This window comes from Juglans microcarpa x Juglans regia, chromosome 3D, assembly GCF_004785595.1.
Source record: "Juglans microcarpa x Juglans regia isolate MS1-56 chromosome 3D, Jm3101_v1.0, whole genome shotgun sequence".
In the NCBI taxonomy this organism is placed as follows: Eukaryota; Viridiplantae; Streptophyta; class Magnoliopsida; order Fagales; family Juglandaceae; genus Juglans; species Juglans microcarpa x Juglans regia.
In genome coordinates, this window is record NC_054598.1 from 15,821,696 (window position 1) to 15,848,590 (window position 26,895).

General features: G+C 38.3%; 1 protein-coding gene across 1 annotated transcript in view; it reads right to left on the minus strand.

Annotated features, from left to right (window-relative positions):
• LOC121254627 (vacuolar fusion protein CCZ1 homolog B-like) overlaps positions 1–26,895 on the minus strand; it is a 57,623-nt gene that overhangs the window by 4,469 nt on the left and 26,259 nt on the right. Inside the window, exon 9 of the mRNA XM_041154751.1 lies at positions 4,984–5,213. Coding sequence (XP_041010685.1) covers positions 4,984–5,213 — 230 coding nt within the window. The remainder of the gene's footprint in view (positions 1–4,983; positions 5,214–26,895) is intronic.

Sequence of the window (26,895 nt, forward strand, 5' to 3'; positions counted from 1 at the left end):
GATATTATAAGTTTGAGACAATTATATTAAATCTTGTTATAGTTTAATTTTGTTGAGCTATAGTATTATGAATATATGATTGTGACTTAAACAGACTCTTCATGTCATAGTATTATGAATATATGATTGTGACTTAAACAGACTCTTCATGTCATTGATGTGATCTTTTGCTACACTATTATTTGTGAACATAGTGTCTTCTTTAGATTTGATATTCCTTTTTATATATGAAAATTGTGGTTTGTAAATGGGAGAATAGATTCTATAATTAAATTAGAGAAATTAGATGAGTACATTGTCATATCTTCCCACTAGGAATTTTGTATTATAATTCATAATTGTTTGTAAAATTTGGATTGGAAAAATCAAAGTATTGGATTCGATTGATGGAAGCCCGAAACTTGCATTTTTATCCGTGTTCTAATCTCATTTTAATTACGTGTTTTAAGTAAATTTCAAAATACTTTTCAGATTCCTATCATCCTGTCATTTGATCTTTTCCTTCAAGTTTGCATTCTTGTAGCGTTTCTTTTGTCTCCCTGTGGATTGATAGCCTGAAATTATAACACAACATAGTAGTTTGCAGTGACACAGACCTAAGCATAACCATATGCTATGTTATGATTTATGCGGTGCCACTAGGGGTGAAAAAAAAAAAGGTGAACCGGTAAACCGGACCGAATCGGTGGGTGTGGTTCGGTACTGGGTTTGGTCCGGTCCAGTCCAGTATTGGTTCCATTTTTCTTAAAATCGGTCAAAATCGATCCAATTCTAGTTTTCCTTTTTCTAACACCAGATCGGACTGGTTCATATATATATTTTAATTTTTTATATTATATAAAAATTTTTTATATGATTTTTTATATGATATATAATTTTTATACAGAATTATATATAAAATAATTTTGTATTATATGATAAATTACTAATTAATATAATATTAAATTTTAAAATCCTATAAAACTAACTATATATTATCACTAGTCTATTGTATTAGTAGTTATACTAATACAATATCACTATATATTATAGTATACTATAATATATCACTATATTATATATTATAATATATCACTATATTATATATTATAATATATCACTATAGTCTATAATACAATTATAATATATATTTATAACATACTACAATATTGTAACATACGGGTCCAAATTTAGGGCTTAAAACTAGTATTTTATATTTTATTTTTATTTTTATATTTTTATTTTATATTTTTATTTATCTATTTATTTATGTTTATTGTCTTCATTATTTTTAATGTCATTTTAGGAAATATGCCATCTGTTAAATCGATGATTCTTTTTCCTATCAAAACTTTTGTATAGTTATCCATTAGTTTCCATATTAGATTAGTCTCCTAGTTTGAAGCTACAACTCAACTCGTTAAGTTCCTCTCAGAATCCTTATTCTCGTAGGAATAATTTTTCCAAGTGTAGCCAACTTCAAACCCTAGCATATCTACTGAGGACTCAAGCTGCTTCCCTCCCCATCGTCTATAAAATCCCACTAAACCCTCTGTTTTAAACACACAAATAGATAAATACGAACTCACTTTCGCTTAAGCCTTAGTTCCTGCCCAGCTGCCGCGGACCACCATAGGACGTCGGAGCACCACCCACGGTGCCAGAAACTGCCGGCCAGCCCAACCCCATCGAGCCCACTCCCTTCCGGTAAGCCCATCACCGTCAGCCACCATTTTCTCTCCCTAGTGTTTTCGGTTTGATAGTTCTCTCTCTAGACTCTCTCTTTCTCCCTCTCTCGGTGTCGCACCACCATAGGGACCCCCTAGTTGCGTCGCTGGTCATTCCCAGCCACCCAGAGCCGCCGTTGCACTCAGCCCTCTCTCGGTGAGCATCACACAGCCCCCTCTCCCGTAAGCCTATGTTCTCTCTTTATTTTCTTTTGTTTCAGTTTTCCAAAATACCCTTAAAAACACTTGTTCGTAGGTTTCCGTAAATCCTATTGAAGAAACTGTTTTAAAGTAATTACAGTGTAGTCAACAGTGTCTTTGGAAAATTTCATGTTTTAAACTTGTGCGTTACGTGGGCTGATTTCCTATATGGGCTGGGTGAGTTCAATTAAACATGTGATTTTAAATTGGATTTGCCTTAAGTGTGGGCTGTGTTGTAAAAGTTATTGCTCTAAGGGTCCACATTTCGTTAGTCAGGGGGAAGTTTATAAACCATTTTACAGCAATAAGTCTACAGGGATTTAAAACATGCATTGGGTAATAAATCATGACGAGCCTATCGTATTAATAAACATATTTCGTGAAATCATTATTTACATGGTTATTTTATAAAATAGATAATCTATATATATATTCCCTACTAAAATATATTTAAGGGATTTTAAAGTATGCTTTTTTTAAAGTATGCTATGAAGCCTATTATTTTAGTTAAGTTCTTTTATATGTATTTAATTACATGGAATATTACGACACGCTTTTCTAGGAAATTAATAATGTCTAGTACCTCCTATAGGTAACGCGCTACAAGTTGGAAATCAGGAAGCAACGCTAAGAGGTAAATAGTATGATCATATAAATGCATGCATACTATGAATATTATTGTTTTGTATGAAAATATGATGTGCTTATGATGGTTGACTACGCTACGCTAAGAGGCAAGTCAAAGTTAGATTCCTCTTACGATCTTTTATGAAATATGAGATTATGCTTGAATGAATGAATGAATTTGTTACTAAAATCATATGAAAGCCATGAGATGTTCATGTAGTAATTCAAGTCAAGTATGCCATGTAATAGAATATTTAGATTATACAAGCCATTTCCATATAATACATAGATTATGTATGCCATGTTCATGTAGTACTTAGATCATGTATGCCGTGGAATGTCATAAAACGTTCAGAGCATATTATGTCATGTCATGTCATGTCATGTTATGCTATGCCATGTATAAGAAAATGCCATGTTATGATATGTCATGCTATACCATGTACAAGAATATACCATGTTATGCTATGCCATGTTAGAAATGTTCATGAAGCCTAATAAATTCTCATGCATTAAGAAAGATAAAAAATGTTACGGTGCCACGGACTCAAGCGTGGTTAACCACAAGTTAAGTGAAACACGGACTCAAGCGTGTTTCACCCCATGTATTTCAGTTAAGTGAAACACGGACTCAAGCATGTTTCACTCCATGTTATTCAGTTAAGTGGAACATGGACTCAAACGTGTTTCACTCCATGTTAAGACAAGATAAACAAGTTATTATGCATCCACGTTACATGTTTGCCCTGATTATGTATGCTTCCGCTCATGATGATGAATATATATGTGCTATGTGAATATGGGACGATATATGTATATATGTGAAGTTTTTCAGAAAGTTAAATTGTGTATGATTGGGAATTTGTGATGCTATATGCATTTTGTTAAGAGTCTTCAGAAACTAAATCCATGCTAGGCCATATTATGTTTTACAGTATGATATGCTATTTACTGAGTATTCAACTCATTTTTGTTTGTCATCCTGTTTTCTTTCATGTCTAATTTTTCCAGATGATGTTTATGACGATGCAGTGCTGGATTCCCAGGAGTAGATTTAGTACAAAGAATTAGAAAGGAATAAGTGATATTCACACAGGAATTAGATCTCTTTTACGTCATTCATAGGATTAGTTTATGTTATTTTACTTTACGTTCAGTTTTCGAGACGATTAGGTTCAAATCAGTTTTAACATTTTATCGCTTTTCAATAAATGAGGTATTTCAGGATATAAATCTCTTTACCGGACATTATGTTATGAATGTTAGTAACATTTCTATCTTACGAGAACGGGGTGTTACAAATATATTATCACTATATTATTATATACTATAATATATATACTATATAATATACAATAAAAACCGAACTGAACCAGTAAAACTGGAAGTACCGGTTTGGGGGTGTAACCGGTGTGGTATCAGTTCTTCAAATATCAAAACCGATATATGCCGGTTCAGTTCTAAAATATGTCCAAAATCGGACCGAACCAAACCGGTTACACCCCCAGGTGCCACGGACCTAAGCGTGGTGCACCATATGTATGCTATGTACGGTGCCACGGATCTAAGCGTAGTTCACCATATGATTTGTCAACGACAATTGGACCGATGCACGTATGTTATGATGGTCAATAAGGAAGTGAAAGACAAGATGAATAAGCCATGTATGAATGATATGAAATGCATGGAGTCGATCATTCATGCATCCATGTTACATGTACTGCCATGATTATGTTTAATTCCGCCTATGATACTGATGAATGATCTATATGCTATGTATATGTATAACTATGCATGAAAGTGTTCAAAATTAAGCCTACTATTGCTTTAAAAAAAGGTTAAGATGATGATTGCGTGAATACAGAGTAGGAGTGATAGGAGTAGATTATTCTTCCAGAGACTTAGACCTTGAATAAGTGTTAGTTACACATGGGTTTAGTTATGCTTAGACAATTGAATAAGTGATTTTATCACGTAGGACTAGTTTATGTAAAAAATTTTTACATTTTAGTTTTTATTATGAAACTCTATTATGCTAACTTATGATCCAATAAGCGACGTATTTTTTATGGTGTCGAATCTCTTTACCGGACATTATGCTACAAATGAATGTAACATTCCGTACCTATAGGAAAGGGTGTTACAACTTTAATCTAGTAACCAGTCATGAATTCATCTATGAAAGATAAAGAGTTTTTTTACATGAAATATCTTGCCCAAAATATAAAAAGTTACGGAAATCATCACTAATGAATTTTCTTCAAAGAAAACATTTTCCTTCTTTTGTAGAAGGAATCTGTCCAACCTAATAATTTGAGCTTTGTGAGTATTTAGGTCAATCGAAAGAGGTTGGTGTTTCATTTTTCATTTTTTTTTCTTTTCCGGTATTGGTCGTTGCAACACTAAAAGAAATCGATACAAGGCAAAGCATAAAATAAAAGCAGGGTACCTGTTGCTGAACTTCTCAACAGCATCAGAGGCATAAAGGACCGTTTCGTTTGCTTTCTCTAGAACCATATAAAGCTCCTTCCCTTTTGTAATCCGAGCAATAACCCAAGCATTGTTTTTTGCTCTAATGCATAACTCTAAATCTTTCTCCTGACCTGCGTTATCCCATGCCATTTGACCTTTTTCCAAATCAACCTCTTCTCTAACCATACTTAAAGCAAGCAAAGATTCCTGTGAAAGTATAACACTTGAATTAAACAGCTTGCTTGGGGTTTCAAATCATCTCACAACAATCAGCTGACAAGTCATCATCAATAATTATTGTGTCATCAAGTTGCAGGAAACAGAACCAATATTCAACCTCATTCACAAAGCAAAATGTTTGAATAATCCGCAAAACTAGAGTTTAACCAAGATAAAATTGCAAATAAATATTTATTTTTATACAGAATCTCCTAATTTTTCCAGAGCAACCATGCAATCGAAAATTGCAACTAAATGGTAAGTCTAGTCCAGGCATCAACTCATGCTGTCTAAGCTCATATTGGGGACCACAAGTTCAGGCCCTAGGCAACAGTGGTAAACCCTGCCAGTAAGGCACAGGGGGTCTCAATCCAGGATCCATTTTCATGCTTAACTGCTGACATTTGGCAATAGTCTTTGGAATTTAAATGTGCCAATTTATTATTTTTCAGAATAGTTGAAATCTGTGAAATGTTTCTCTGTACGATTCTCTGCGTACAACTTCTTTCGTCTATCTTGTCTCTCTTCCCAACAATGTTTGCCAGTGGCCAGTGTCGTTATGAGTCCATTTTCAGCCATATATTTAGGGGTGCAAATTTTTCTAAGGACGGGTTATCTGAAACTGATTCTCATTGAAACAAAGGTCTTTGAAGTTACGACGGAAGGTGGTCGATCAGTGTGCATTTTAAAACAAAGCATATAGGTGATAAAGGAGCCAGACTTGGTATCCTCCTCCACTGTGAACTGGTTGTACAGACATTGGAGTGTTCTCGGTTGGATAGTAGGAAGAAATTAACCACCCGCATTGGCAGCAGTGTGTATCTTGCCCAAAGGTGCTCTAATGAATACGGAAGGTACTTGGCCTTAGGAGAATACAGAGGTGGTGGGCAAAGAGGCTTCATTATTATCCCTGAGAAAGTGGGAGGGAAGGGTTGGAGGAAATTGGCCATGGAGCTTCATGACAGTTGCAGCAGCATGGGATAGTTTGGAGTGAAGGAGTTTGAAGGGACTGGAGTCCTCAAACGGCAAACAAGGGAGATGAATGCTCCCGTGAAAGACACTGTTAAGTCGTATGTGGAGGCAATGTTGTCTCCATGCCCTGTTTCTGCCACTAAAGGAGACCAACATAGAGCTATGAAGGCAGCAAGAAGATAAGTGGAGTCAACCCAGGTCATGAAGGGTAACATTGGTATTTTAAAAAGGAAATGAGTGACTATTATGGAGACGTGCCGAACAAGGTCTGATGCACTGCTTGACTGCAAAACTTGCCCAAGAAGGGTTGGGGGCTCACTATTCAAGGGAAGCGGTGTAGCGAAGATGACTGTAGAAAGTTTAAAAAAGGATATGATGAATCTGAGGGAGCAGGTCAATGGAATACAGATTGTTAACACAAGAATGGGCCTGGGTTGGACTTGGAGAAGCACGGCCCGATGCTGCGTGATGTCAACAAGCAGGCTGCGGGCTTGAACTTGGTTAATGAGAAAGCTTTTGGCTTGATCTTGGGCCCTGGAGAAAAAGAAAAATGAATGAAGTATGGACCGTGCCTCTTGCAGGCCGAGAAAGGGAAGATGAAAGCCCAATCTTTGTCAGGCTATTTGACTCTAAGATGATGGCTAAGATTAGATGGATTGGTTGAGAGAGCTAGACTGTGGTGATCTTCCTATCTGTACCACGGTACTCAAAGCTACATCATGGCGTGCAAACTTGAGACGTTCAAGCAAGATTTGAAGGCTTGGAATGAGTAGGTGTATTTCAATGTGGAATCAAAAAAGAATTCTCTATTGGAGGAGCTTCAGGGCTTGAAGGGGCCAAAGAAGAGGCGCGGGCTCTTTTAGAAGATGAGAGAGCACATAGGCATTTGTGGATCTGGAAAAGGTTTCTTTAATGGAAGAGATTTGGTGGTGACATAAACCAAGGGCTCTATGGCTAAGGGAAGGGGCATAAGTGCACCAAATTCTTCCACTGTGTGGCCAATTTGCATAGGAGGAACAATGCCATTTAGACAATGTTGGTGGATCGTGTGACAACTTTGAATCTTCCTACGATCATGGATCATATTGTCAATTAGCGGCTATTGTTTGAATCATTCACTTTGAGACCAAAGCTTGATGGGCTTCAATTTGAATCACTAGATCGAGAAGATGAAAGATGGCCAGAGAGGCTTTTTGAGATGGAGATCCAGAAAGCTATAAAAAGCGTGGCTAATGACAAAGCTCCAGATCTTGATGGGTTTACCATGGCATTTTTTAAGACATGCTGGGAATTGATCAAAGATTATGTCATGGTGTTTCATGAGTTCCAAGCAAGTGGAAGATTTGAAAAGAGCCTGTGATGGAGAAGGTCAAATCAAAGCATCAAAATGCTTTTATAAAAGGTAGAAAAATTCTTGATTTTGTGCTTATTGCTAACAAATGAGTAAGCTTAAGTCATGAGTGTAACGGCCCGATCTTTTATTTAGAAATAAATTAGTGATAAAATTTTTTTTTGAGTTAAAGCAAATTATCAGATGATTTTTTTTATAAACCTAGAGTTAAATCTCCATTATTATTATTATTATTTTCCCTCCAAACCCATGAATCCTCTTCATAATACAACTCCTCTCTACCGGATTTTTTTCTTCTTGAATTTGAAACACGCACCAAACCTTATCCACCCACATGCACATGCACATGCACGTCTCTTCTTTTATCTTTATCTAGGGTTTTCATTGGTCTATATATAGGGGCTTATTGTGTCCAGTCCGAGCGTCGATTTCCAGCGTGAACAACCAGCCTCAAGCCGAAACCAAACCCATGCCTTCTTCCCCACGCCGCACTATGATTCCCTCCACGCCAACCCAAGCTGCAAGCCGCACTCCCTAATCCCCTTGTCGCTGCCCCCACTTCATGCACGGCCTCCAGGCCACGTCCAGGAAACAAGAAATCGAGAGCCACCTGCACGACGGAAACCGTGCGTTAGCACTACCCCAGCCCCACAAAAGAGCATAAAAACTTGGCCTCCTTCCATAACCACGACGCAGCTCCTCCCTCTGGCCACCCCGTAGCCCAGCTAACAGAACCACTGCACGGCCTGCCCTCGGAAAAGCCATCAACCCGCTGCCATTCTCCCCTGTTTAAGCCCCCAAAAACAGAGCACTGAGCTCTCCGACCGTGAGCCACAGCCCATCCACCCTCGGCCACAGAACACGCCGACGCCACCACTGGCCACCATAGAATACATCGGACCACCCTCAGCCGCCAAGGCACGCCGTAGCTGCCACGGACGCACACTGTTTTTGCACGTCCGAAACAGAGCATGCAGTCACCTTCTCCACGGTAGCCACCTCAAGAGGCGCCGAACCCCTTCTCAGACGACACAGAAACCGCCGGCCAGCACAACCCAGTGGCACCCACTCCGTCCCGGTAGGCCACGACCGTCGTCGTTCCCCTCTTTCTCTCGGTTTGTTTACGGCTTGACTGAACTCCCGCTCTCCTCCTCTCGGCGTCATACCACCACTGCCCAGAGAACCCAGTCGCGTCTCCGGTCCTTCCCCAGCCACCCAGAGCCGCCGCGCATCAGCTTCCTCTCTCGGTGAGCATCGCACCCCCCAACCCGATTGCATGCATTTCCTTTCACGCGTAAAACCAACTCGAATCCATGCAAACCGTAAATCAATCTTTTTTTTTGGTTAGTTAAATTACAAAAATGCCCCTCTATTTTTATTTTCCCAAAATGCCCATGTACAGTATGTTGTTTTCCAAAAATATCCTTGTTTATTTAAGACTAACGGGTAAGGATATTTTAGTGTCAGGAAGTGTTTAGGTTTAGAAAATATAGACTATTTTAGTAGTTAGGTTTTTAAATAGAATCACTTGTTTAATTAGAAATTTATGTAAAATACGTGTTTATTTTTATAGGCGACCGATTTCGTGCCGAAAATAGTGGATTAGCATTGCAAGGTAAGTAGCATGATCATATCCTTACGCGTATGTACAGTGAGCTGTTTGTCTTTTTTTTATAAAAGATATTATGCATGTATGCCCTTTATTAGAAGCTCCTTTTTACGTACCCAAAATATGATAAAATTATGAAGAAGTCATGATTTTATGTGAAAGACTATTCATGAAATTATTTATGAAATGCATAATTTTATGAGAGAGTTATTTCGTAAAATATTTATGAAAAATCATGATTTTATGCGATGAAACATGTATCACGACGTTTATGAAAGAATGCGATTTCGATTGAAATCTATGATACGATATGACAAGTATGTATGTGATTTCTTTTGAAATCTATGATATGATATGTATGTGATTTCTTTTGAAATCTATGAAATGTCAAGTATGCAAGTATGATTTGATAAAATATGTAACGGCCTATGTTATGATATGAAAACGGTACCTATGTTATGGGCATATTGCATTGCCAGGTCGTGCATGCTGGTAGTGCACCCAGTATTGTCTTCCTTATGTATGGATTCCACAACCCGCGGCCACGGGCGGAATCGGAATCTATTTAGATTCGCTAACCCTAACTCACGGGGGTCAACAGTGGGTAACGGTTTATGACAAGTGAAAGATAAGTTAATGTTTATGTCATGTTATTTATGAATGTATTTATGAATATGCACGTTTTTTTTTTAAGAAACCTTATGTTTATTATGTTTACTGTATGATGTGTTGCTTATTGAGTATTCGACTCATTTTAGTTTGTTTTTATGTTTTTAAACCACCCCAGGTGATGACATTTATGAAGACGAGACTGCAGGACAGAACTTGACCCAGGGAGGCGAGACAGAGGCCTAGACAGATTATGTTATGATTATTTTTATGGTTCTAAGTTTTAAATAAATTATTTTGATAAGCACATGAGACTTCCTTATTTTTCATAAGTGCTTCCGCAGACCTTATTTTGGATTTTCAATATTTATTGAAGTTTGTTATTTTATGGAAATTTTTCGCATCTGGTGCTTTGTTAAAAAGAAAACGTTTTAAGTTCAAGTTTAGTAGTAGCACACTGGCTCCTCGAAAATTTTAAAATGTCTTTTCGGGAACGGGGTGTTACACATGAGTGCCGGGAATATTTGCAAGCTGGACATGGCAAATGGTTATGACAGGCTAATTGGAATTTCTTGCTTTACAATCTTGAGAGATGTGGCCACAAGGAGAAACGGTGTTCTTGGATTAAGCATTGTATCTTGTCCGCCTGCTTCTCTATTTTGGTGAAATGGCATACCAAAAGGATTCTTCAAAAGCTCCCAGGGCTTAAGAAGGTTACCCATTATCTCCATTACTTTTGTTTGTAATGGAAGCTTTTTGAAAAAAGATTTCGGGCATCGAGTATGGTGGATTCCCTTTTTAACTATTTTGTGGGTGAGAGAAATAGTGGCACAATCAATATTTCCCCATCTTCTATTTGCAGAAGACTATCATATTTTGTGGGGCTAACAAAGACCACATCCGACCTCTGAGGGCACTTCTTTTCTTTGAAGCCGTCTATGGTTTACATGTGAATTTGGCAGAGTACTTATCCAACTTGCCTGCCAACTTTCTTTTCTTTGTTTCCACTTCCCACTAAGGTGGCCCACCGTATAGAAAAGCTGCAGCGCAATTTTTTTTTTTTTTTTGGGGGGGGGGGGGGGGGGAGTTCAAATTTCACCTTGTGAAATGGGGCCCACAATATGCGCTCTAATTTCAGGAGGGTTGGGAGTTTGGCACTTGCTGATCTTTAACAGTGGTCGATTGGGGAAATGGTTGTGGAGATACCAACTAGAAAGTGGAGCTCTATGGAGGACAGTCATCTTTTCAAAATTTAGTGGGACTTGGGGTAGATGGGTTTCATGGTTTCGAATGAGGTGAGGCTTTGGAAGCACATAAAAAGAGGATGGGAAACGCTCTCTAGACAGATTCAGTTCGAGGTGGGGTGCTGAGTATAGAATCAAATTCTAGCACGACCTGTGGTGTGGTGACGGGACCCTCAAGGATGCCTATCTAGGAATCTATGGAATTGCGAGGTAGTAGGAAACCTCTTTTTTGATAAGTAAAAGATTATATTAATAAGAATAGGCATAACGCAAGTACACAGAGGGTATACAAAAGGTAACACCTAGTTACGTAGAAGAAATACAAACAAGAAAATCATGAAAATCTAGGTCATTGAAATATATAGCTTTAGCCCATAGGAATAAAGTTTTAAGAAAGAACAATCTAATCTCCCATCACGATTTTATTCTAGATCCATATCTCCCATCATGATTCTAGTATGTCGAGCAAAAGCAACCCCTTCTAATCTGCTTCCATACTCCCACTCCATAAACCCCTTGTACATCCCTAGTGTTCCACCCCCCCCCTCCCCAAAAAAAAAAAAATACTTGAAACCAATCACCAACTTTCCATAAAGCTTCTGTCTCCATGTTATATGCCACAACCATTTTCCAAGAAGAGCTCGATTGAATACCCTCATAATTCTAATTCCCAACCCACCACGAGAGATTGGAGAGGATACCTTATCCCACTCTACCAAGTGGAACTTGAATTCATCCCGCAACCCGCTCCAAAGGAAATCATGACGGACTTTCTCAATTCAGATCGCCACTCGCTGGAATTGGCAACGAAGATAAGATATAAGTTGGTAATTTGGACATAGTACCCTTGATTAGTGTGGTCCTACACTACCTTTTGACAAATACAATCTCTTCCAACCTGCCAATATGCGTTCAATCTTCTATATTACTTCATCCCATTAAGATTCAAGCCTCGTTTAGTTACATATAGATGAAATGAGAAATTTGTTAACAGTAGTGACATAATTTGTGAATAATAATGAAATTGTTGGAATTAAGATTTTTATGAGATTTTGGGAAATGAGAGAAAAAGTTGAATAAAATTATAAAGTTAAAAGAGGGTAGAATATAATTTTTAATATTATTTTTGTTTTGGGATTTGAAAAAGTTGAATTATTTTTTGTGTTTTGTTTGGAAGTTTATAAAAATTGTAATGATTAGGTAATATTAGATGAAAATTTGAAAATTTGAAATTAAAAAATATTTGTATTTGAATGGTGTTTGAATATTAAGATGAGATGATTTTAAAGGCTTGTTAGACAAAAGCAGACCTTAGCCTTGAAAGAGACCCGCAGAGGAAGGCAAAGGTATTTCATGGAAAAGGAGGAGACCTTGCATCTAAGAGTGTTAGCCAACATTTGGAGATTGCCAACGTTTCCAACTGGAAGCAACTCCAAATTGGATAAGTTCACTTTCAATCCACTTCAATGCAAAGTAGGAGTGCCCTTAAAGAACAAATCTAATTTTGCTCTACCTCACAAAATATAGAAGTATCATGCAAACAACAAATGAGAAATGTTAAGATTACCACCCCTCTCCCCCTCCCCCCCGCCGCAGGGTCACCAACTAAAAACCCAGCCATAAAGCCATTTTTAACCATAGCAAACATCATTCTACTAAGTGCCTCCATAACAATGACAAAAAGAAGCGGGGACAAAAGATTCCCCTACTATAGCCCGTGAGAGCTGTTAAAGAATCCAACTAGATTGCCATTCAACAAAATTGAGAACTTCGCTGTAGAGATGAATACCTAATCTAATAGCATCATCTCTCCCCAAATCCACACCTCCCAAGCAAATATAGTAGGAAGTCCCAATTAACATGATCATAAGTCTTCTCCATATCCAGCTTGCATAAAATACCCAGATCACCATATTTTAATCTACTATCTAAACATTCATTGGCTAGTACTGGATCCAATATTTGTCTTCCCCTTATAAATGCGTTTTGGGGTCTCAAAATAATCCTCCTCAAGACCACCACAAAGCAATTTACCAAAACCTTGAAAATAATCTTATACACCCCATTCACAAGACTAATAGGAAAATTCCTGGAAGACCTTTATCAAATCATCCTTCACCACTTCCAAACAGGATTGGAATAAACTAGGGCTGTAAATGAACCAGACTGTTCGATAGCCCGCTCGGTTAAACTTGAATCGAACTCGACTCGTGAGAAAAGAAAAAAGCTCATTCGTGAAAACAGATACCCGCTCGAATTATAAATGACACATACCCGACAAAACTCGACAAAGTTCATTAAGGCCTGCTCATTTATGCTTGAGTCAACTCGTTAGCTCAATTCGATTAAAAGACGAAGGTCACATGTCCAAGAGTGACCCCGACCCAGTTTTATTGAAAAACCCTCACTTGTGTCGGAGGAATACTGTAGCAACATCCAAGACACATAGGATTAACAAATATTCAAAGAAAAACATCCCGTGCGCCAATGACAAAAACTAATGGGAAAAACCGGAAACCCAAACGCTAAACAACCAAGACAATTATTAAAAAAAAAAACTATACAAAGAATAACAAATAATCAAGACCAATCCAAACGAAAACGCTAACAGCCTCCAAAAACGTAAACGACTTTAACCTCCAAACGCTAATGCTCCCGTCAACGTGAAGAACCCCAAAAACCTGCTGACAGCCTCCACAATTTACCTCCTTAAGCATGGCAGTCCACATTTATCCAAACACAAAATCCCTTTTGAGTTCTCTTAGAATATTATCCGACGTATACTCTTGCGTTACACCATTGCTTTCACATTTAGCAAGCCAGTCCGCAACTTTATTCCTTCTCTAAACACATGTTTAAACCGAATGTTAAGGCCTCCAAAAATCCTCCAAATACCAAACCTGACATCTTCCTTTCTCCATCCAATTCACAACCAAGGACGAGTCTAATTCAACAACAATATTCACCAAACCCATAGTCTTGCATCTACGCAAACCAAATAGAACCCCCAACAACTCCGCTTTATTATTAGAGCCAACATATATATATTAGCTAACCACTTTTATAATTAAATATATAATATGTAATCTAATTACTTATGTTTATATAGTGAATATACTTCATAATGTTATTTTATAATTTGTATAATAATTAGTTAATAAAATTTAATAATTTCATATACTAGTATGTGGAAACCATATATGAAATAGATATATACTATCATATTAAGTGTATGTATTAATAATATATGTAGGCATATAATATATTGTTATTTTGGATAAATATCAACTAGTTAGACATTAATTATTTATAAATTTTTTAGAATTTTATAATTCAATAGAGGTTCTACTTGTTTGTATAAATTCAATATTAGATTTTTATTTATTTTTATTTATTTAATTTAATAATTATTAAATCTTATTCAAAAAATTAAAAAATAAACAATTCGAGCTCGAAACAATTCGAGCTCGAGCTCAAATAGAGAGTTTAGCTTATCGAGTCGATCTCAAACAAAGAATAAAAAAAAATCTTGAGCTCAGGCTCGAGCTCGAACTCGAGTATTTTAAATCGAGCCGAGCTCGGTAAGCCAAAGACCGGCTCGACTCAGCTCGATTACAGCCCTAGAAGAAACCCATAGAAAAACCCACTGGACCAAGGTGCTTTGCCTTTGACCGTCCTCCTCGCCACTTCATGAACCTCTATCTCATCAAAGGGCCTCTCCAGCTAGGAAACACTCTGCTGCTCAATGGTCTCGAAAGTTAACCCATCGAGCTTTGGCCTCCATGCCTCCTAACTAATAAGCAACTGTTCATAAAAGCCAACATGCTCCTTAAGAGCATTGGCATTGATGTCTCCAGATGCAAATGCAAAATTACATAGTTTGGAGATTGCCTTTGCCATTCAAGAAAAACTCACATTGGATTATGCATCTTTGAGCCAAAATAATAAAATATTTTTTTATTATTATTAAATTTTTTCTTAAAATTATTATTATTTTTTATATGTATTTTGCAATTAAAACCCACTACATAAGATCTACAAGTATACACCAACTGTATAAAGGATGAATAATAGATCTATAAATATCCAATGATATTATTCATAGTAAGCCAAATATTTGCATACGGCTAATCCAATGCAGTAGAAAAAGTGTACTTGTTATGTAAATATGTGTTTGCATTTGCATATGCATACACCACTATCAATGCTCTTAAGCATTGGAGATTTTGTAGAAACAGTTCCATCGTTGTTAGAGTTGAGCAAAAATCCGACTCCGAATCCAACTCTATTTGCCAACAACATGCTCCTTAATCACGGGAAACTCAGTAGAAACAACTCCATCACTGTTAGGGCTGAGAAAAAATCCAAAAATCTGACTCTGAATTTGACTCCGCTCCGACTAGGCCGGATTTTTTTTTTTTTAACTTTTCAGTTAAGAGTCGGAGGTGTCGCTGGACTGACCCTAACTCCGATCCGATCCGACTTTGCCCCTTGACTCCAACTCTGAATCCGACTTCAATATTGTATGTATGCTATAAAAATTTGTATTTATCTATGTATTTATCATATATACTAGTATAGTTATATAACTAGAACTTATATAGTTAAATTTAATAATATACTAGTATGAACAAATTATTATAAAATAATATACTTACACTATAATATAAATAGATAATGATAGTTTATTATATGTAAACATCATAATCTTACTACCATACATAATCATGTATAGAAATAAGTTAGACACTAGTATAAAATAAATCTAGTATAATAAGTTAATAATACATATACTAATTTACTAAAGTATAATAACATGTAATTAGACACTAGAAAGTCAGTATATAATTAAGTTTGACATTAGTATAATATGTAATTAGACACTATAATATAAGTCTTGTGTAAAAATAAATTAGACACTAGTATAGAAATAACTAATAAGTCTCGTATAATAAGTTAATAACACATAATATTAACTTACTAAAGTATAATAACATGTAATTAGACACTAAAAATAATATGTAATACTATAGTAGGATAACATGTAATTAGACACTATAATAGAAGTCTAGTATAAAAATAAATTAAATATTAGTATAGAACTAAATTAACAGTGAATTATTTAGTTTTAGGCCCCATATGTATAGTGAAAGTATTTCATCTCATCTTATCATTACAACTTCCACAAATTCCTACATAAAATATAATAAACAATTCAACTTTTTCAAATCCCAAAACAATAATAATATTAAAAAATAATATTCTGACAATATTTTATTCAACTTTCAACATTCATCTAAAACCATCTCATCTCATCTCACCATCCAAACCACACCTTAGTTTTTAATTTTTTAGAAAAATTGAAATTTGAAAGTCCACAAAAAATTCTTTTCTAAAATGGGCTAAATATGGAGCTAAAATAAAAGCCCAAAGCTAAAAGTCCAAATCCGACTCCGCTCTAACAAGTCGGAGCCAAAGTTGGATCGAAGCCTACACAAGTCAAAGTCAGAGTTGGATTTAGGGGAATCCGACTCCAACTAAGTCGGTGATCACCCCTAATCACTGTTCAACATCTCAATAGTATTAGTCCTCCTATGTGAGTTGGCCACTCTAGGGAAAATTTCGTACTTCGATCTCCCTCTTTTAACCATAGTGCCCAAGATTCTTGACTCCATGAAATCTTCTTCCAATAAGGTGACCCTCTCAAGTTCTAAAACTAAGGCCCCGTTTGGATTGAGAAACCATATCAACTCATCTCATCTCATCATTATAACTTTATCAAATTCTCACACAAAATATAATAAAAAATTTAACTTTTTCAAATCTCAAAATAATAATAATATTAAAAAATAATATTCTAACAATATTTTATTCAACTTTTAACTTTGATCTAAAACCATCTCATCTCATCTCACTATCCAAACGGGAGCTAAGTCTATCTTCCAAGAGAGTTCCTCCATAGATGGTGCTCGACCCTCCTATACCCTCTCTACCTCGTATAGCTGAGGATAGAGACTTCTTCTGATGACCTATAGCTCCAAAAGATTGTAAATTCCATATGTTTAAATCTTATTTTAGATTTTAGATTTTAGATATGTACCTTGAAGTGCCGTGGATCTAATAGGAGGACAACCATTGTCTGACCCTTTCCACAAAACCTTCGATTTCTAGCCACATATTCTTGAACTTGAAGTACCTACACCGTCCTCGAATACCTCAACAATCCAACAAGATAGGAAAATGATCCAAACATTGCAAGGTAGTCTTTTCTAACATAACTCCGGATAATTTGTTTTCCAATTTGATGATACTAAAAATCTGTCCAATCTAGACCACATTTGATTGTTTGACCACATGTATGCTCCACCTATAAGAGGAATATCCACCAAACTCAAATCAAATATACACTCCGAGATCTCCATCATTGCAAGCCGAAGCCTACTCTCTCTCAATCTCTCACCTTGGGAATCTTATAACATCAAAATCACCACCTACGCACCATGGCATGTCGCACCAGCTATGCAATCCAACAATCTCCTCCCATAAAAGACTTCTTCTGCTGTTTAAATTTGGCCGATAAATTCCACAAAATCCCACATAAAATTGTCTTCCACATTCTTAAAGGAGCATGCCATTGTGTACTTCCCAACATAACTAGCACTCCAGCTAAGGCCTTGAGAGATGTAAGATAAACTTAGTCAACATATGGACAATTCCACAAGCTTTGAACGATACTTCTTGAAATAATTCCCATCTTAGTTTCCTACAAGCAAACAATGTCCACCTTCCACTCACCGAGCAAATTTTTTATCCAAAAATGCTTATTGGCCTCATTAAGCCCTCAGACATTCCAAGATACAATCTTAGACTTCATAAAGAAATTGTCGGTACCCTTTGGGTTTTCCTTTGCTTGAGCTGCCCTCATAGTTAATAGACTACGTCAATCTCTTTACTCCCTCTCAGAGTCCAGAATTTTTGTATAGAGCTCGGGGGTGATGACGACTCCATTGGAAGAGCTTCCTTGCAGTCCATCGTACCTTTCTATCCATTCTAGGCTGAAGATCCGACACAAGATGGTGAGTTTTCGGATTGGCCCGCTTCTGTATCAATTACAAGCTCTGCTGCTAACTCCACCTCTATTATCTTCTCCATCTGGAGCACCGATGATGGTTCATTGGCCTGTCCCAACCCACTACTTGGGGTCCATTGGAGCGGCCCATCTAATTAGACACTTTAGCCCTAGGCTTCATACGCTGCTGCCCATTTGCCATATCTAAGCCCAACACACTAGCTGACGGGTTAAGAAGCTTACCTGGGCCACACTCTACGCCGAAGCCCAAGCCCATTCCCATTTCCTTCTCTATACATCGTATTAAACTATTTACTTTCTCTTGTAAATCCATCAATTGCATATTCATATCCCATAGAGTACTACATACACCACCCTCTGCCAAGCCTTCATCAAGCCTATCACATTGCAACCAATGGTAATACCTCCCTTTGCCGCCAAATCACTGTAACCTCCCTCCCCTATTCTAATGTCAGGATGACAATGGGTCCGTTGACTGCTTAAGCACATCCATGTAAGAACGTTTGTTCCCTTGATTTATGTCCACTGTTGGCCAGAGCCGACCTCTTTCCTCTAGAAAGCTCCTCCATTCAACCGAAGCCCAAGCTCCCTCTATTATGCCCCCGTTACCTCCAAGCTGACGCAAATTTCTCTGAGTGCAACCGCCAATTTCTTCCATCCCATACCCTCCTCCATTCCTTCAAGTATGAAGACAAAGTTACGTATGCCACCACCTCCATACTCCACTGGTGCCATTTAGTGACCGCTGGCATTAGTACATCTTCGAGCAATAAAGCTTCTACTACCATCCCATGAAGTAGCATAAAATTCCTTTTTTTCACCCGTCGAACAATCCTCCAGCGTTTTAGTGAACCAGTTCACCATGTACATACCCAGAATAATCTCTTTTGTGACTTTTCAACTCCTCTTAGTTATATGAATGAAACTGCCTTCCACCATTAGTGCAAAGACTATAGATTCAATCAATAGTTGTTTCGAGAGTCCCATGCTTCACATTAACCGCACCTCAATAACTAACAACTCGAGAAGAAACTTGACGTTAAACTCCACTCATAGGAAACCTCAATTGTAGTAGGACCTGTCCAATGGATTTCCTCAATGGAATGTCACCTTTTTCAGAGCTGCACAAGATTGGTGGGATGCAAATGAATTCATAGACTTATACAATTTTCTCTACTCCCTAGGAGTGAGGGCGGCGGGAAAGGCAGATAAGGCTGTTTGGAGTCCTTTGAAGGAAAGGGAAGTTCACTATCCGATCATTCTATAAGTCTCTCAATATGCATAATGCTAATTCATTCCCATAGAAGAGTACATGGAAGACTACAACACTCCTAAAAGCAGCTTTCTTCTAATGAACAACCACCTTGGGGAAAATCCTTACCATTGATAATCTAAGATAACGTCAGATAATTATAATGGATTGGCTCATTTCACTAGGGTCAATAATGAAGAATTCTTGCTAAGGAGTTGTAATGCCGTTAATTGTCCAAACCAGATTTTAGTAATTTTGCAAAACGTGCATCATCTCAAAGACCTAAATAACTATTAGACTTGTAGATTATAAACACATCAACTTGTTACCAAGCTCATGTAAGAGTTTCATTGAAAGCTCATTTTGCTTAATCTCTGGTCTAGTTGTCTCTAGTCACCAAAGGATGCGATTTCTTGCAAAATCATATGGTAACTTTCAAATTTTTATGAAGCCACCGTTCAAATTCAAACCACAGGCAGAATTTTTCTCTACTTAGCTTATCGTGTTAATAGGAAATGCGAAGCTTATTGGACATGCACCTCAGATTTTGATGTTTGACTCACTATTAAATAATTAAACGCTTAGCCTCAAGATAAGATTCCTTGCTACCCATCCCCCTCCTCTGTCTCTTTCTGTTTCTCTCTCGATTGCCATTTCTTGTTTTTTTCTTTTTTCTTTTTATGTCAGGATAACTCTCCAAGGAAGGGCCCTTCGGACGCATCCCTACAGAATAAACCCCGGTCCCATGCACCGCACCCTCGAAAGTTTCCCTACACAGAATGGTTAAATTGTTGGCTTTTAACTTGGAGGTGTGGCCCCAAAGAATTGTTTGCACCCATGAGGTGTTGAACCTTAGACCTTGAAGGGGGTGATACCCCAAGACCAAAGCCTTTACCACTTGGGCCAACCCCTTGGGGTTACTCTCGATTGCCATTTCTAGCCCATTTTACTTATTTGTTTGCTCAATAATGAATGTTGGACATCAAGATTGTCAATACTCTTTGGAAAAGCTTGTTACAAAAATTCACGTCATCATTCATCACATAATTTGTCTTCTTCCTCCTTTTTGTATTTTTTTTTAGTTGTTATATTCTATTTTGATTTTCAGGAGAAAACCCATGACAGTGTACTGTGTTAGCAGACACACCCAGATCCTATATGCCAACCTATAGGGTGTGGGGGCAGGGATGAAACCACACCGCGTTTGGGTCATGGGTGGGGACGGGTATCAGCCCTAATTTCACTAAGGAGACTTGATTTGAAGATTTTCTCATCAGAATAATACGTCCCATTAGAATTGTTTCATCTCCACCTAAGCTAACACCAAGGATGAATTGATACAATATGTCAATGGACAGCTTTGCTGTCCATAATCAATCTTCTTTCCTCCTATTCTTCTTTCCTTATTTTATCTTTACTTCCTTTACTTAGGCTTGTACAGTTAGCATATTGACAGAATATATAGTTTCCATACAAGGCTAGAATGCTAGAATCACTTGGCAATTAGTTTCTTCCCATGTATAGTTCTCTTGTAAAGTTTCTATATGCTACACAGATCACTCAAAGGCCAATTGATTCGGCCATTCATACAAAACTTTGATCTATTTTGACATGGTATCAAGAGCCGACTACTAAGCTCTTTGTTTCCTTCGATTTTTTTTTCCTTCTTCTCAGTTTCAGAGACTTTCGGCAGGTCTATTTTTTCGGGTTTGGGTGTTCTGCTGTCGCAGCAGCATCTCGTGGCATTTTTTGGCTTCGTCTGGCTGTTCTGTCTTTTTTTCGGCTTTGTCTGGGTTTCTTTTTGGTGAGTCTGACGTGCAGTTCTCATCTTCTCGGAATTGTGCTTCTTGGTCTGGGTGTTTTCAGCACTTCTGTGCCTTCGTGACTGTCGCAGCATCCTTCTGGCTGGTATTTCGGTATTTTTGCATCTTCGTGCCTCTCGCACCTTGTTTCTGGTGGACATCTCGGCACTTCTGTGCCTTCATGATTATCGGAGCTTGCCTCTAGTGGTAATTTCAGCATTTTTTCTTTGTCTTGGTGGTTATCGCAGCACCTTCCTCGGCTTCTCTGTGTGTGGCTCTCGGTTTCTCTTGCAGAATAGTGACTCATTTGGCTCTCGGTTTATCACTCCTGCCCCCTGCTTCCTCTCACAGACAAGTCAAAGGTCCTTATCTCATTTTATTTTGGACTGCTTTGGATTTTTTTGTTGATTTACTTTGTCTCGAAATTTATTTGTGATGGACTCGCCACATGTGTGTGTCAAGTTTACGGGCACAAATTACTCTACTTGGGCATTTCAGTTTGAACTTTTCCTTAAGGGAAAAGATCTTTGGGGTCATATTGATGGCACGGATGTCGCCCAAACATCCAATACTGATAAATCCAAAGATCTCGGGGCTTCTCCTTCATGGGCTGTCCTTGATGCTCGGATTATGTCTTGGCTTCTTGGCTCGGTGGAGCCACATATTGTTACTAACTTGCGGGCTCATCGCTCTGCTCAATTTGTGTGGAAATACTTGAAGAAGGTTTATCATCAAGCTAATGATGTTCATCGCTTTCAGTTAGAACATGCAATTGCCATGTTTCAACACGGTAGTCTTTCCATCCAAGACTACTACTCGGCATGAATATACTGATTTGGTTACAGCGGATGTTCCTGTTGCCGCTCTTTCGACTATTCAGACTCTTCACGAGAGTAGCCGGCGTGATCAGTTTCTTATGAAACTACGCCCGGAATATGAATCTGTTCGCTCTTCTCTACTAAACAGATCTCCTGTTCCTTCTCTTGATATTTGTTTTGGTGAGTTACTTCGCGAAGAAGAACGTCTTAGTACTCAAGCTATTCTGGAGCAATCTCATGGCAATTCCGGGACGACAATTGTGGCTTATGCTGCCCAAGGACGAGGGTCACCTATGAATTCTAAAAATTTGCAGTATTTCTGCTGCAAGGAATATGGGCATATTGCTGCCAATTGTCCTAAAAAATATTGTTCTTATTGCAAGAAGAAGGGTCACATTATCAAAGAATGTCATATCTGCCCCCCAGAATCGTCAGGCCCAAGCATTTCAAACTTCTGTTATTGTTCCTCCCGCAGCAACTTCTGTAGCACATGGCTCTTCCTCAGGTGCTTCCTCTGATCTTGCACCTCATGAAGCAAATTATTGCACACCAGAAATGGTGCAACAGGTGCTAATTTCGGCATTATCTGCAATGGGGTTTCAAGGTAAAAACTTTACTAAACTCTGGTACGTAGACTCGGGGGCTTCTAATCACATGACGAATACGCCTACCACTCTGTGTCATGTTCGGCCCTATCCTGGTCGATTTGCCATTCAGACTGCCAATGGCAGTTCTTTGCCAATAGCTATTGTCGGAGATGCCTCTTCTAAATTTACTGATGTGTTTCTTGCTCCTCAGCTTTCCACGAATCTTATTTTTGTTGGTCAATTAGTTTATAACAATTGTGCTGTTAATTTTTCTGGTGATGGTTGTGTTTTGCAGGACCAGGTAACGGGGGAGTTGATCGCGAAGGGACCTAAAGTGGGGCGTTTGTTTCCACTATTTTTACCTGTTCTAGCACTTTCTCCAGTTTCTTCTATTAAGTCTTTTGCTTGTAATAATGTTCTTGATCTGAGTATGGTGTGGCATCGTCGTTTAGGCCATCCCAATACTCAAATCTTATCTCATGTATTGCACTCTGGTTTTCTTGGTAAAAAAGAACGTTCTTCTTTATCTCTTGAGTGTGATTCTTGTAAACTTGGTAAAAGCAAAACTCTTCCATTTCCTTTGCATGCTAGTAGAGCTTCTCACTGTTTTGATATTATCCATAGTGATGTTTGGGGACCTTCTCCGGTTAGTTCACATGAAAAATTTAAATACTATGTGACTTTCATTGATGATCATAGCAGATTTACTTGGGTTTATTTTTTTCGTTCTAAATCTGAGGTTTTTCGTACTTTCACTACGTTTTTAGCGTATGTTGACAATCAATTTTCTGCGACTATTAAGACATTACGCACAGATTCGGGTGTGAATATTTGTCTAGTGAGTTTCAGGCATTCTTGGCTTCTAAAGGTATTATTCAGCAACGTTCATGTCCTGCTACTCCCCAACAGAATAGAGTAGCTGAACGCAAAAATCGCCATCTTCTTGACGTGGTACGTACTCTCTTGTTAGAATACTCTATTCCATCCATGTTCTGGGTCGAGGCTCTGAAAACTGCTACTCATTTGATTAATCGTTTACCTTCCCAAGTCTTACACATGGAGTCTCCCTATTTCTGCTTATTTGGTAAGCAACCTAGTTATGATCATCTTTGTACCTTTGGTTGTGTATGCTTTGTTCATTTACCTCCTCATGAGCGACATAAATTATATGCTCAATCTGTTAGATGTGCATTCTTGGGATATAATGTGTGTCAAAAGGGATTTGTTTGCTATGATCCTACTTTACATCGCACACGCATTTCTAGGAATGTTATTTTCTTTGAAAATCAACATTTCTTTCTTGTATCCTCTATGTCCTCTCCTTCTATTGTGGTCCTCCCTTCCTTCGAGCAGCAGTTCCCAGATCTTCATCAAGTCAGCTCTCACTTTAAACCAGGTATTGTGTATACGAGACGCTCCCGCCCACAATCTCTTCCCGTGGCTCACCCGATATCTGATCCTACCATGCTCCAGAACCAGTCAGTTGTAGCACCTCCAGAGCCCTTGGTACGTCGCTCTCCTCGAGTGTCTGTACCTCCGGATAGGTATGGGTTTTCTTCTGGCCCCTCTATTTCAGCCCTTGCTGCTGCATTGTCCAATTTTGATATTCCCACATGCTACTCACAAGCTGTCTAGCATGATTGTTGGCAACAAGTTATGCAGGAGGAAATTGCCGCTCTAGAGGCCAATCATACCCGGGACATTGAGCCATGTCCTCCAACAATTGTTCCTCTGGGTTGCAAATGGGTTTACTCAGTCAAGGTTCGATCTGATGGAAGTTTGGATCGTTACAAAACTCAGCTTGTTGCACTTGGGAACAATCAGGAATATGGTGTCAATTATGAAGAGACCTTTGCTCCTGTGGCTAAGATGACTACTGTTCGTACGATTCTAACTCTTGCTGCTTCCAATGATTGGTCACTACATCAGATGGATGTCAAGAATGCTTTTCTTCATGGGGATCTTAAAGAGTGTATTTATATGAAGCCACCCCCGGGATTGTTTTCTTCTTTGACTTCGCATGTGTGTAAGCTTCATTGCTCCCTTTATGGTCTCAAACAAGCTCCAAAGGCCTGGTTTGATAAATTTCGAACCACTTTATTACAATTCTCATTCAAGTAGAGCAAGTATGACACTTCTTTGTTTCTTCGGAAATCAGATATGGGTATTGTTGTTCTTTTGGTTTATGTTGATGATATTGTGATTACTGGTTCCGATTCTGTTTTACTTGGCCAGCTCAAGACTCATCTCTCTGAGTCCTTTCATATGAAAAAGATCTTGGGTCTCTCATATATTTTCTCGGTCTCGAGGTGCATCATAGTCCATCTGGTATTTCACTCAATCAACATACGCATGCTAGTGACCTGGTGGCTACAGCTGGCCTACAGGAGGCCACCTCTGTTGATACTCTATTATGAGCAAGGTGCTGGAGTTGAAGGGTTGCAGCCTGCGTAGGGCTTATGGCAGTGGGCAAGATGTTCGTGGATGAGGGTGCCTCTGCGTGTTGAAGACAGAAAAGGAAGGTGTTAGTTGTTAGTTGTATTTGAAGAATAAATCTGGAACGATGTCGTATTGTATAGGATTAGTTACTGGTTTCGTTAGTAGAACGTTGTCGTTTAGCACTTTTCCTTCTTATTAATTGTAACGCAGTCGTTTCTTACTTACTAAAAGTGTAAGGGACGTTGTTAAACACTGTCGTTTCATATGAATATTCAGTATAAATAAAGATGGTTGGAGGGAAAAGCTCACAACCGAAAAGTATATTCAGCAACTCGATTCTTCTTCTCTCTTCTACCATTCTCTCTTCTTCTCGTATTCTTGGAGAGTGACTCTCTCGAAGTAGTCAGTTTGGGTCCTTTACAGTTGGTATCAGCCATGGTAGAAGGAACGCGTTCGTATGGTCAAATAGTTGATTCAATGTATCACTTGTGGCAGCAACAGGAATGACAACAAAAACAAATCGAAGATGCGATTTGTTTATTGTTGAAGCAGCACGAGGCGGCACAATTAGAAAGGGAAACACAAGATAAAAAGTTTCAGGAGGTTTTACAACAAATCTCAAAGATTTCTTGTCAAGATTTTGAGGATTCTGGTAATAGACATCGAGATAATCACGATCAACAAACGCTGCACAGAAATGAAGATGTGGAGGATGACACGGGGGAACTACACCACAAAGAACTAGTGGACAGAGGTTTTGTATGAGGAATTAAACTAGATTTTCCTAGGTTTCGTGGTGGTAATCCATCACCATGGATTTATCGTGCAAATCAGTACTTTCTGTATCACCAGGTCCCTCCTGGCCAACGTATTTTCATTGCTTCTTTCCACATGGATGATGAAGCTTTGGTCTGGTTTCAGGATGCTAGTGAGGCAGGATCCTTTCATTCTTGGGAGGACTTCATCAAGGTGGTTCAAATCCGTTTTGGATCTACGCCATACAATGATCCTATGGAGTCACTTACTCGACTCAAGTAGGTTAGTACAGTTAATGATTACAAAGCTGAATTTGAGATTCTTTCCAATCGTATTAAAGGCTTGTCTGAGAAAAACAAATTGAGCTGTTTTTGGAGTGGCCTATGTGATGAGATTAGATTACCTGTTAGGATGCTGAATCCTTCATCTTTGAATGATGCTTTTGGCTTAGCCAAAATTCAAGAACAATATGTGGCGAGTATAAGGAAACCTTGGAGAAATTCACTTACTGATTCGAGTAAGTTTGGTCCAGAGTCGAGTCTGTTAAAGTCTGGACAAACTCCTTCAATTTTAGGAGCACCGAGAGTTTCACCTTTAGCCAGGCTTCCTTATCATAAGGTTTCTGAGTCTCAAATGGTGGAAAGGCGTAAAAAAGGCCTTTGTTATTTCTGTAATGATAAATGGCAACCAGGTCAAAAATGTGCAAGGCCAAAGCTATTCTTACTAGAAGGTATGGAATTTGGTGAGTCAAGTGGTGAAGACAATACTGATGTTATTGGTGAGGTGGTTGTTGAACCTGTGGAAGTTGAAGTTGAGATGGCTTCTATTTCATTACAATCTATGGTAGGTGGAGGAGGACCTAAGACCATGAGACTTATTGCTTCTATTGGCAAGAAGAAGTTGGTAATTTTAATTGACACTGGCAATACACATAATTTTGTGGACACTGTGGGTGCTGCTCGATGTAAATTGCATGTGCAACTTGGACAGGCTATTAGTGTTAAAGTGGCTAATGGTCAGCTTATTGATAGTACTGGGAAATGTGTGGCTGTGCCGTTGTTGATTCAGGGCATACCTTTCACAGTTGATTTTTTTACACTTCCTTTGGGAGGATGCGATGCAGTTCTTGGCATTCAATGGT